This window comes from Eumetopias jubatus, unplaced genomic scaffold, assembly GCF_037043125.1.
Source record: "Eumetopias jubatus isolate StellerSeaLion01/CBP00866 unplaced genomic scaffold, mEumJub1_p1.0 scaffold_10, whole genome shotgun sequence".
In the NCBI taxonomy this organism is placed as follows: domain Eukaryota; kingdom Metazoa; phylum Chordata; class Mammalia; order Carnivora; family Otariidae; genus Eumetopias; species Eumetopias jubatus.
The window spans coordinates 4,208,210-4,221,868 of record NW_028274816.1 but is presented as its reverse complement, the minus strand read 5'-3'; the positions used below and the strand labels follow the sequence as shown (position 1 = coordinate 4,221,868).

General features: G+C 35.9%; 1 protein-coding gene across 2 annotated transcripts in view; it reads left to right on the top strand.

The window, feature by feature from the left end:
* The window catches only part of ITFG1 (integrin alpha FG-GAP repeat containing 1), a 326,458-nt gene that overhangs the window by 132,942 nt on the left and 179,857 nt on the right, over positions 1–13,659 (top strand). Inside the window, exon 9 of one of the 2 annotated variants that reach the window (XM_028091250.2) lies at positions 3,067–3,135. The exons of the other annotated variant lie outside the window; for it this stretch is intronic. Coding sequence (XP_027947051.1) covers positions 3,067–3,135 — 69 coding nt within the window. The remainder of the gene's footprint in view (positions 1–3,066; positions 3,136–13,659) is intronic. 2 annotated transcript variants of the gene reach the window in all.

Sequence of the window (13,659 nt, the reverse complement as noted above, 5' to 3'; positions counted from 1 at the left end):
TATTCCTTGTCCTGTACACTCACTGAAGTCCCTATATCTTCAGCTCATGTTCTTCTAATGTTTGACAGAGATGTCCTTGAATACCAGGAGTTTAAAAAAAAAACAAAAAACAAACAGTCTTTGCATATTGACCCTATGCTGGGTCATTCTTTCAAAACTTAGCCAGGTTTCTATGGAGCAACCCAAGGTAAAAACTTTGAATTATTTCAGATCTTTCTAAGGTATGTAGCTTTCTAAATCAATCACCTTTCCCATCCCTAACTCAGATACTTTTAAATTTCACAAAGAATATGCTATGACTTAGGCAGCCATTTATGTCTTGCCCCACACATCTGTGGGCCTTGCAGTGTTTTTGAGCAGTGCCCACTGTTTTCTGGCCTGAGTTTCATGTTAAACAAAAAAAGCACAAGCACCTTGCATCCATCTCTCAGGGTACCCCAGACAGATTAAAATAGACATATACAATAATTTGCAAATCAGATCTGTTCTTGACGCTGGATTCAGGGTCTCACACTGGGAATACAAACCATCACTATTTCAGCACTGCTGTCACGCTGAGAGGGGTAGGGCAAGGGCAAGTAGAAATGCCACAGATTTTTCCTGCCATTTTCAGCTTGCCTTTTTTTAAAATCAAAGTTTGCAAGGCACTTCAGTGGCCCAGTCAGTTAAGCGTCCAACTCTTGAATTTGGCTTGGGTCATGATCTCAGGGTCATGAGATTGGACCTGAGGCCGGACTCCTACTTAAGATTCTCTCTCTCCCTCTCCCTTCCCCCCTGCCCTCCTTCTATCTCTCTAAAATAAATAAATAAACAAACAATCAAATAAATAAATCAGTTTGCTTGGTTGCTGTCAGCCTTTGACTGTTTCAGAGTTCTGACAAAGTTGTTTCTATAAGTTTCTGCTTGTGGTTATTTTGTTTCTTTGGTTGGTTGGTTGGTTGATTAGAGTTTCTTATTTGATTTTAAGTATATCTGTGAGGCAACAAAAGCCTGGAGTTTCCTAGCCTGCCATTTTGCTGATGTCACTTGATCTACTTTGTCTTGATAGTTTTGCCTATTTTAGAAGTTGTATATAAATGGAATCATTCATATTTCTGGCTTTTTACAGTTAGCATCATGTTTCCAAAGTTCATTCATGTTGTAGTATATATCAGTAACTTGATCCTTTTTATTGCTTAGTGGGATTCCATTGCCTGAGCAGACCATACTTTGTCACCAATTGTCGAGCATTTTAGACTGTTTTCAGTGTGGAGCTATTATGAATAATACTGCTATGAAAATTTGGTTAAAAGACTCTGTATAGACATATGGCTTCATTTTTCCATAGTTATGAACTGAGAGTAAAATTACTAGGTCTGTATGGTAAGTGTATGCTTAACTTTTATGAAGTTGCCTAACTGCTCTTCAAAGTGGTTATATCTTATTAACTTATTACCAACAGTGTATGGGAGTTCCAGTTTCTCCACATCCTTGTCAACATTTAGTATTGTGATTGTTTTTTGTTATAATCATTCTGTTGAGTGTATAATAGTATCTTATTTTACCTTTTATTTGCATTTCCCATATAACTAATGTTGCTGAGCATTTTTTTGTGTTTATTTGCCATTTGTATATTTTCTCTAATGGAATATCTATTCCAATTCTTTGTCCATTTTTTTAAAAATTGGTTGTCTAAAAAAAAAAATTGGTTGTCTGGGGGCGCCTGGGTGGCTCAGTCATTAAGCATCTCCCTTTGGCTCAGGTCATGATCCCGGGGTCCTGGGATCGATCCCCGCATCAGGCTCCCTACTCGGCGGGAAGCCTGCTTCTCCCTCTCCCACTCCCCCTGCTTATGTTCTCTCTCTCGCTGTGTCTTTCTCTGTCAAATAAATAAATAAAATCTTTAAAAAAAAAAAGTGGTTTTATTAAGTTGTAGGACTTCTTTGAATATTATCAACACAAGTCTTGTTTCCGATACAAGATTTAAAAATCTTTTTTCTCAATCTGTGGCCTGTCTTTTCATTTTCCTAATAGAGTCTTTTGAAGAGCACAAGTTTTAAAATTTTCTGAAGTCCAGTTTATCAGATTTTGCTTTCATCCATCGTGCTTTTAGTGTCATATCTAAGAAATCTTTGCCTAAGCCAAGGATAGAACGATTTTCTCCTGTGTTTTCTTCTATAAGTTTTCTAATTTTACCTGTTACATATAGGTCTATGATTCATTTCAAGTTAATTTGAAATAAGTTCCTGAGTGTTATATGTAATCAACATGTATTTTTTTTCATCTCAGAACAGTGGATTATTTAGAATATTTTCTAATCATATTTGTGTGTAAGGAGAGTAATATAGTATCATAAAATACAACCTCTTTGAGAGTTTATACTCATATTAACTGATGATTATTGCTATAGATCAGGGTGAGGAGGAAGCTGCAGAAGTTCTTGGTTGTGAGAGTTGAAATTACATTGACCCAAGTGTCAGCTTTGTAATCTGACATTTCTTAACCCACATATAGATATATAATTTGCCTGGAAACATGGTTTCAAGAAATGAATCATATGCTTAAAAAAAAATCTCTGAAATTACTTGGTCTGAGATATTTTTTAAGTTCATTGCCCCTAGATTCAAGTGTTTATTTAATATACAATGAAATATATTTCCTATAACCATAAATCCTCATACAGGGAAATAACATCATTTATCTAAGAAACTAAGAAAAAATATACTCCTGTGTTAAGGAGAGGGTCTTTGGATGGGAGTAACATTAGTGGATTTCATTGTCTTAGTAAAATTAGTAATTAACCAAATTAAAGGGAACACAATTGAAATCCTCTTCACATTCTAACACTGTTCTTTTATAATACCTACTAGTGGGCCAGTATAAGAATATGGTGAATGCTATGTCTTAAATGCTACTGGAAATATCTAATAAGATACTGTTTAATCTACAGTGAAGTCATGCAGATGTGGGTTTCACAACTGGTGACTTTTAAAATCTCAATTTGAGCCATTGGGATTTTCAAGGTTTAATATTGCTTAATAAAATACCCAGTCAGTGGTGAATAATACATCTGTTTTCTTGTTCCAGGAGCAAAGCAAAGAGGGCCAATCCTTAAAGCAATAAGGAGCTCTCATGTCCATTCAGCTTGTTTTGTGGGTGAGAAAATTGAGTATATCAACTAAAGTAACTTGCCTATGGTTCTGAAGTCAGACAGTTTTTAGTATGAATCTCTTCTCCTCCCTTAACTAACTATATAAAACTTACGAAAGTTACTTGACCACTTTATATTGAGGTTAATATATACAGTGTTAATATGCTTTGAAGTGAAATATTTTAGAACACACGTTCATATTTCTTACACCTGTACTGAACTACTCAGAATGAGGTAAAGTTGTATTCAAGAATGTATTCTTCATTACTGTCCACTCCCTTAAAATCCAGAGAAAAACAATATTCCCCAGCTACGTGCCAGGTCTCTAATTATGACTGAACCTTTGAAAAATGTCAGTTTCAATAAGGGAAGGAGACAGTCGTGGATAATAAGCATAGACTTAATTTCGAAACAGGTTTACCTGCTACTTACTAGCTTTTTGCCTGGGTGATTAATCTCACCAAGGATCATTGTCCTCAACTGTAAAATAAAAATAATATTTTTTTCAGAATTAAACATGATAGTATATATAAAAGAACCTCTACTAGGACTTAGCAGATTTTAAGGGATTATCTGTTCTCTTCCCCCATCCACTCCAGGGCATACCTTTCCTTTCTATCAGAGTGGGAAAAAAGTTGAGAACTGCAGGTTTAGGCTTGATGTTTTTATTTTTTTCAATGTTTATGAACATAATTGAAATAATTGTAAATGTGATAATAAATGATGTTTTAGTTGTTTCACAGATAAATAACCCTTTCCAATCACTCTGGTACCTTTAAATAAACGGTGTTCTTGTGGAGAAGGTAGTTGGAAAGATGATGTCAATATTCTGATGTTGTACAGTGACTTATGCCTAACAAATTGAATAATTAGCTGGTTCTGACTATTTCCAAATAGAGCCTGCATGGTTGAAGGAACACATGACTAGAGTCAGGTCTTGGTACTTCCTCTCCATGTACTACTGGAAAAACAATTTAATCTTTCTGAGTCTTAATTTTCCCATCTGTACATGATAGCGGTAAAGGACATAATTTCTATGGCCCTTTGTATTTGTAACATTATATATAAATTTTAAATCAGTGAGAAATTAATCTAGTCACTCTGATTGTTATATTCTGTTGACTGATTATTTAAAATAAAGGGATTAATAATTAGGAAAATATGTGAATTAAATACCAGTGTCATGAGGGCTCTTTATACCTCTTATTAGGTAGAATATTTTACTTTTAATTAATGCCCAGGACATAATTAGAGAATAATTGTAGAAAATTGTAGAATTCTTTGTTCAGTTCATTCACTTTGCTTATGAACTTGGTGACTTCATAAAGTTTGATTTCCTATTTCTCCTTTGAAAAGGATAGGTAATAAAGATTTTAATTTCGAAAATGAGTATCTTGTGAGAGTAATGTATTATCACTGTTACCAGTGTTTATTTCATCTGTCCCCATCCTTCTGACAAGTTCACAGCCAACTAGTGAAACAAAATTCAACCAGAACCAGAACAAGCCAGCACTCTTTGAGACATTCCATATAGAAGAATCTTTTATTAATATGATAAGGTAGGAAAATTAACTTCTTAAAGATAGGAAGCCAAGACATGAAAGCTTGATGTCCTAGTAACTTCTTCAGTATTAATAAAGATGCGTATTTTGTTGTTTAATAGCTGTCCTAAATAAATTGTGGTACTCAATGGAAATTGTAACTATTCCATGGTTGTGAAGGGAATTAAACATGTTTATCTTCTGAGAAAAGTGCTAATTTAATTAGCTTATTGATTATAGAACCAAATGACTAAAATCCTCTAAAATACATTTTCATGAAAATTTCAAAATTAGCATGACTACAGTTTATTTTTCAAAAGAATATTTCTTATTAGTCTACATATTTCTGAAATTTATCCTTTATTAATACTTCTAAACTACCCATATCTAATTAAAATATTGCCAGTTATAAAAGGATCTCAAATGTGAATCTCCCAAAGATACATATTTCAATGAAAGACAAGTCTAGGCAGAAGTTGTAAGATAACCCTAATTAGTGGTTATTATCAACGTTCATCTTAACAGGAGCCATCTTCTATCTTTCTTGGAGGTAACACCCTCATTCATTCTCTCCAGAAATGAAATAGCCATAGTCTTTCCCTGTTTTTTGGGAGTGGTGACTCTTGGTTTATGTAAAAGCTATAGTTTTTGACATTTTTAGTGTCAGCATTTTACCCCTTTGAGTGTTCATCAAACAAACAATAACTATCATTTATTAAGCTTCTATGTTCCAAGCATTTTGGAAAGGGCACTGACTAGGAATAGGGGCTCCAGAGTCAGTCTGCCTGGGTTTTATGTATTCTGGTTCTGCCACTAACTGACTGTTTATGAGCAAGTTACTTAATCGTGATACCTTTGTTTCTTCCTCTCTTAAATGGAGGTAGCAATTTAGGATAATAACACAATAAGATTTCTTATGAACATTAAAGGAAGTAATATATGCATAAAATTTATAACTCTTTTGAACATTGTAAACACTCAATGAGTGCTTACTAATGTCATGATTCTCATCATTTAATATTTACAAGGAAATGTTCAGGTAATGTGCATTTTATAGATAAAGAAACTAAGGCTAAGAAATGGTAAGTAAATTGCCCATGGTTGCACTGCTACCAAGTAATACCTAAGTTTTGAACCCAGGTCCTTGTAACATCTGAGCCTATGCTATTAAACTATACTGCAGCTTTAGTGAACGTGGACTGTGGATGGCACTTTTTTAAAGATTCTATTTATTTATTTATTTGACAGAGCACAAACAGGGAGAGCAGCAGGCAGAGGGAGAGGGAAAAGCATGTGGGGCTCGATCCCAGGACCCTGGGATCATGACCTGAACCAAAGACAGAGGCTTAACTGACTGAGACACCCAGGTGCCCCTATGCATGGCATTTTATTTCAAATTTTTTCTATAAAATAACACCATCTAGAAAGCATCTTTCTTTTTTTTTAGATATATTTAAATTCATTTTAGTTAACCTATAGTGTATTATTACTTTCAACACTAGAATTTAGTGATTCACCAGTAGCATATAACATCCAGTGCTCATTACATCAAGTGCCCTCCTTAATGCCCATCACCCAATTACTCCATCCCCCCACCCGCCTCCCCTCCAGCAACCCTCTGTTTATTTCCTGTATTTAAGAGTCTCTTACGGTTTCCCTCCCTCTGTCTTTCTCTTATTTTTCTTTCCCTTCCCCTGTATTCATCTGTTTTATTTCTTAAATTCCACATATGAGTGAACTCATGGAATTTGTCTTTCTCTGACTGACTTATTTCACTTAGCATAATACACTCTAGTTTCATCCACATCCTTGCAAATAGTAAGATTTCATTCTTTTTGATGGCTAAGTAATATTTGAATGTATATCTCTATCACACCTTCTCCATTCATTGCACCATGGACATCTGGGCTCTTTCCATATTTTGGCTATTGTGGACAATACAATAGTTATTGATTCTTCTTTAAATGTTTGGTAGAATTTCCCTGAGAAGCCATCTTGCCCTGGACTCTTGTTTGTTGGGAGATTTTTGATTACTGATTAAATTTCTTTGCTGGTTATGGGTCTGTTCAGGTTTTCTATTTCTTCCAGTTTCTGTTTTGGTAGTTTATATGTTTCTAGGAATTTATTCTTTTCCTCCAGAGTGTCCAATTTGTTGGCATATAATTGCTAATAATATTCTCTTATAATTGTATTTCTGTGGTGTTGGTTGTGATCTCACCTGTTTCATTAGTGATTGTAAGTCTGGCTAGAGGTTTATCAATCTTTTTAATTCTTTCAGTATACCAGCTCCTAGTTTCATTGATCTGTTCTCCTGGGGGATTTTTTATTTCTATACTATTGATTTCTGCTCTAATCTTTATTATTTCCCTTCTGCTGGTTTTAGGCTTCATTGACTGTTCTTTTTCCAACTTCTCTTGGTGTAAGGTTAGGTTGTACATTTGAGACTTTTCTTGCTTCTTGAGAAAGGCCTGTATTGCTATATACTTCCCTGTTAGGACTGCCTTTGTTGCCTCCCAAAGGTTTTGAAATGTCATGTTTTCATTCTCATTTGCTTCCATATATTTTTTAACTCCTTAATCCTAATTTTCCTGATTGACCCATTCAATCTTTAGCAGGATGTTTTTTAACCTCCATTTATTAGTGGTCTTTCCAAATTTTTTCTTCTGGTTGTCTTAAAGTTTTATGACATTTTGGTCTGCAAATATGCATGGTATGATCTCAGTCTTTTTGTACCAGTTGAGTCCTGATTTGTGACGCAGTATGTGATTTATTCTGGAGAATATCCATGTGCATTCAAAAAAAAAAAAAAACTGTATTCTGCCACTTTAGGATGGAATGCTCTGAATATATCTGTTAAGTCCATCTTCTGCTTACATGATCTGTCCTTTGCTGTGACTGGGATGATAACGTCCCCTACTATTATTGTATTGTTATCAATGAGTTGCTTTAAGTTATTAATTGATGTGTATGTTTGGCTGCTCCCAAGTTAGAGGCATAAATATTTACAAGCGTTAGAACTTTTTGATGGATAGACCCCATTATCATGATATAGTGTCCTTCTTTATCTCTTATTATAGTCTTTAGTTTAGAATCTAGTTTAATATAAATATAGCTACTCCACATTTCTTTTGATGTCCATTAGCATGAAAAATGGTTCTCCACCCCTTCCCTTTCAATCTGGAGATGTCTTTGAGTCTAAAATGAGTCTCTTCTAAGCAGCGTATGGATGGGTCTTGTTTGTTAATCCATTCTGATACCCTACATCTTTTGACTGGAGCATAGAGTAATTACATTCAGAGTAATATTTTTGCAGAGCTCCTTTACTATTCATGAACTCCTTTCGTTTTTACTTGGCCTGGAAACTCTTTATCTCTCCTTATATTCTGAATGACAGCCTTGCTGGATAGAGTATTCGTGGCTGCATATTTTTCCCATTTAGGCTGTTCAAAATATCATGACACTTTCTTCTAGCGTGCCGAGTTTTTGTGGACAGGTCTGCTGCTAACATTATGTGTCCACCCTTGTAGGTTGTATGGACAGCCCTTTTGTCCCCAGCTGCCTTCAGAATTCTCTCTTTATATTTGTATCGTGCAGGTTACACTATGATATGCCATTGTGTTGACCTGTTTTTGTTGATTTTGAGGGGAGTTCTCTCGGCCTCTTGGGTTGGTATGCCCATATCCTTCCCCAGATTAGGAAAGTTCTCAGCTATAATTTGTTCAAATAAACCTTCTGACCTTTTTCTTGCTCTTCTCCTTATAGGACTCCTATGCTACAAATATTATTTCACTTTATGGAATTGCTGAGTTCCCTGATTCTATATTCATGATCTAATAGTTTTCTTTCCCTCTCTCTTCTTTTCACCTTCATGATTTTCCATAATTTTAACTTCTATATCACCTATTCTCTTCTCTGCTACTTCAGTCCTCATTGTGATTATATCCAGTCAGTTTTGCATCTCAGTTATAGCATTTTTATTTCAGCCTGTCTAGTTTTTAAGTCATTTATATTTGCAGCAAGAATTTCTCTGGTGTCTTCTACACTTTCTTCAATTCCAGCTACTATTCATATGACCATTGTTCTAAATTCTTGTTCAGATATATTGTTTATATCTGTTTTACACAAGTCCCTGACTTTGATATCCTCCTCACCTTTCTTTTGGGGAGAATTCCTCTGTCTTGTTATGTTGGCTAAGTTTCTGTCTATTGCGTGTTATGGAAGCTTGATATGTTTCCTGCACCTCAGAGTACTGCTATATTTAAAAGAAGTCATATGCTGTCCAGGGCCTAGACTTTCAGGAAATGTTTCTGATGCTATGCTGTTTGCACTCTGCTGTTGTTTTGGCTGCTCTTTCCCACAGGTCAGTCCTCTGCGGAATTCCTCCTCCTTGCAGTGGGGAATATTTGGACCGTTGTATATGTGTTCTTTGATCTGTTTGTTAGAATAAGCCTGGGGGGGCAGAGCCTGATCCAAAATAAAGACTAAAGGAAAAGGGATGAACAACAAAAAAAATAAAAGGCAAAAAACTATAAGCCTGATTCCAAAAAAAAAAGAAAGAAAGAAAGAAAAAGAAAAACAGACACTCTATTCATGTAATAAAGCAAGGAAAACTCAGAAAAGAAAGTGGAATATGTCATGACTTTTATAAAATTCTTGATAAGGAAAAATAACCACTAAGACATACTCGTCAAAGAATCAGTATATTCAGCAAAACAGAAAACATCAGCAGATAAGTATCCTGGAGACATTAAAGCTAATAGATATTTAGATATTGAAATGACAAGAAAAAATATTTCATCATCAGTAAAAACAAATAATAGAATTGACAAGAGAAATCTTTCATTATGAAACTCTTATTTCATGAGTATCTACTTACAAAGCCTAAACATATATTAAAGCAAATTTGGTTCACTTTCTTTATTTTTGGTCCTACCTCATGCTTTCCAGCATTACCGTGTCTGATAGTAACCAGCAGCATCTTAAAGAATTACAATTTTTCTGTTATGATCATATTCATATTCTTTGACAATATGTGTTTATTATTGGTGAAATTGTTAAGGCCCTGGCACTTTGGAGACTCGACTTTAATCACATAACTGTATTAATACTATGTTTATATGAACACAATTAAAAATCAAGCTGTATGTGAAGGGGAGGAGCAAGATAGTGGAGGAGTAGAAGACTTAAATTTCATCTGGTCCCAGGAATTCAGCTAGATAGTTATCAAACCATTCTGAACACCTACAAACTCAACAGGAGATCAAAGAAAAGAATAGTAGCGGTTCTACGAACAGAAAAGCTACCACTTTCTGGAAGGTAGGATGTGTGGAAAACTGAATCCAAGGCGATATTTGGGAAGATAGCGGAGGAGGGGGGCTCCGTCAGCCTCTTCTGGCAAGTGATAGAGCAGCGGAGCACAAAATCGGAACTTTTAGAAGTCGGCTCTGCTGAGGGACGTTGCTCCAGTGGCTAAGCAGGGGTTGGAACCCTCGCTGGGACACGGTGGTCTCAGGACCCTCAGGGTCACAGGAACACCGGGTGTGCCTGAGTGCAGCAGAGCTCCCAAGTAACCTACAATGGTAGAAATATTAGATTGGCAGCAGACATATCCACAGAGACCTGGCAGGCCAAAAAGGACTAGCATGATATATTCAGGGCACTAAATGAGAAAAATATGCAGCCAAGAATACTATATCCAGCTAGGCTGGATAGACAATCTGGAAGAAATGGATGCATTCCTACACACTATGAACTACCAAAACTGAAGAAGGAAGAAATAGAAAACCTGAACAGACCCATAACCAGTAAGGAAATTGAAGCAGTAATCAAAAATCTCCCAACAAACAAGAGCCCAGGCCCAGGATTGAAAATAGAAGGGGAGATAAAAAGCTTCCAGGACAAACAAAAATAAAAGAATTTGCGAACACCAAATGAGCCCTACAAGAAATATTGAAAGGGGTCCTCTAAGCAAAGAGAGAGCCTAAAAGTAACATAGACGAAAAAGGAACACAGACAATATACAGTAACAGTCACCTTACACGCTATACAATGGCCCTAAATTCATATCTTTCAGTAGTTACCCTGAATGTAAATGGACTAAATGTTCCAATCGAAAGAAACAGGGTATCAGATTGGATAAAAAAACATGACCCATCGATATGCTCTCTGCAAGAGACTCATTTTAGACCCAAAGACACCTCCAGATTTAAATGAGGGGTTGGAAAACCATTTAGCATGCTAATGGACATCAAAAGAAAGATGGGGTGGCAATCCTTATATTAGACAAATTAGATTTTAAAACAAAGACTATAATAAGAGATGAGGAAGGACATTATATCTTACTTAAAGGGTATATCCAACAAGAACATCCAGCAGTTGTAAATATCTATGCCCCTTACATGGGAGCAGCCAATTATATAAGCCAATAAATGACAAAATCAAAGAAACACATTGACAGCAATGCAATAATAGTACGGGATGTTACCACCCCTCTCACTGAAATGGACAGATTATCTAAGAAAAGATCAACAGGGAAATAAAGGCTTTAAATGACACACTGGACCACATGGACTTCACAGATATATTCAGAACATTCCATTCCAGAGCAACAGAGTACACATTCTTCTCTAGTGCCCATGGAACATTCTCCAGAATAGATCACATCCTAGGTCACAAATCAGGTCTCAACCGGTACCAAAAGATTGGGATCATTCCCTGCATATTTTCGGACCACAATGCTTTGAAACTAAATTCAATCACAAGAGGAAAATCGGAAAGAACTCAAATACATGGACACTAAAGAACATCCTACTAAAGAATGAATGGGTCGACCAGGAAATTAAAGAATTAAAAAAATTCATAGAAACAAATGAAAATGAAAACACAACTGTTCAAAATCTTAGGGATGCAGCAAAGGCAGTCCTAAGAGGAAAGTATATAGCAATACAAGCCTTTCTCAAGAACAAGAAAGGTCTCAAATACACAACCTAACCCTACACCTAAATGAGCTGGAGAAATAACAACAAATAAAGCCTAAACCCAGCAAGGGAAGAGAAATAATAAAGATCAGAGCAGAAATCAATGAAATAGAAACCAAAAGAACAGTAGAACAAAACAACAAAACTAGGAGCTTGTTCTTTGAAAGAATGAATAAGATTGATAAAACCCTGGCCATACTTATCAAAAAGAAAAGAGAAAGGACCCAAATAAATAAAATAACGACTGAAAGAGGAGAGTTCACAACCAACACCAAAGAAATACAAACAATTATAAGAACATATTATGGGCAACTACATGCCAGCAAATTAGACAATGTGGAAGAAATGGATGCATTCCTAGAGATGTATAAACTACCAAAACTGAACCAGGAAGAAATAGAAAACCTGAACAGACCCATAACCAGTAAGGAAACTGAAGCAGTCATCAAAAATCTCCCAACAAAAACCCAGGGCCAGATGGCTTCCCAGGGGAACTCTGATTCTTTAAAGAATTAATACCTATTCTTCTGAAACTGTTCCAAAAAAATAGAAATGGAAGGAAAACTTCCAAACTCATTTTATGAGGCCAGAATTACCTTGATCCCAAAACCAGACAAAGACCCCATCAAAAAGGAGAATTACAGACCAATATCCCTGATGAACATGGATGCAAAAATTCTCACCAAAATACTAGCCAATAGGATCCAACAGTACACAGAAAGGATTATTCACCACAACCAAGTGGGTTTTATTCCTGGGCTGCAAGGTTGGTTCACCGTCTGCAAATCAATCAATCTGATTAATACATTAATAAAAGAAAGGACAAGAACCATATGATCCTCTCAATTGATGCAGAAAAAGCATCTAACAAAGTACAGCATCCTTTCTTGATTAAAACTCTTCACAGTGTAGGGACAGAGGGTGCATAGTTCAAGATCATAAAAGCCATCTATAAAAAACCCACAGCGAGTATCATTCTTAATGGGAAAAAACTGAGAACATTTCCCCTAAGGTCAGGAACACAGCACAATCTGATTAATACATTAATAAAAGAAAGGACAAGAACCATATGATCCTCTCAATTGATGCAGAAAAAGCATCTAACAAAGTACAGCATCCTTTCTTGATTAAAACTCTTCACAGTGTAGGGACAGAGGGTGCATAGTTCAAGATCATAAAAGCCATCTATAAAAAACCCACAGCGAGTATCATTCTTAATGGGAAAAAACTGAGAACATTTCCCCTAAGGTCAGGAACACAGCAATGCCCACTATCACCACTGCTTTTCAACTTAGTACTAGAAGTCCTAGCCACAGCAGTCAGACAACAAAAAGAAATCAAAGGCATCAGAATCGGCAAAGAAGTCACACATTCACTCTTTGCAGATGACATGATACTTTATGTGGAAAACCCAAAGACTCCACCCCAAAACTGCTAGAACTCATACAAGAATTCAGTAAGGTGGCAGGATATAAAATCAATGCACAGAAATCAGTGGCATTCCTATACACCAACAACAAGACAGAAGAGAGACAAATCAAGGAGTCGATCCTATTTACAATTGCACCGAAAACCAGAAGATACCTAGGAATAAATTTAACCAAAGAGGCAAAGGATCTGTACTCAGAAAACTATAGAATACTCATGAAAGAAATTGAGGAAGACACAAAGAAATGGAAAAACGTTCCATGCTTATGGATTGGAAGAACAAATATTGTGAAAATATCAATGCGACCTAGAGCAATCTACACATTTAATGCAATCCCTATCAAAATACTATCCACTTTTTTCAAAGAAATGGAACAAATAATCCTAAAATTTGGATGGAACCAGAAGAGACCCCGAATAGCCAGAGGAATATTGAAAAAGAAAGGCAAAGCTGGCGGCATCACAATTCCGGACTTCAAGCTCTATTACAAAGCTATAATCATCAAGACAGTATGGTACTGGCACAAAAACAGACACATAGATCAATGGAACAGAATCGAGAGCCCAGAAATGGACCCTCAAC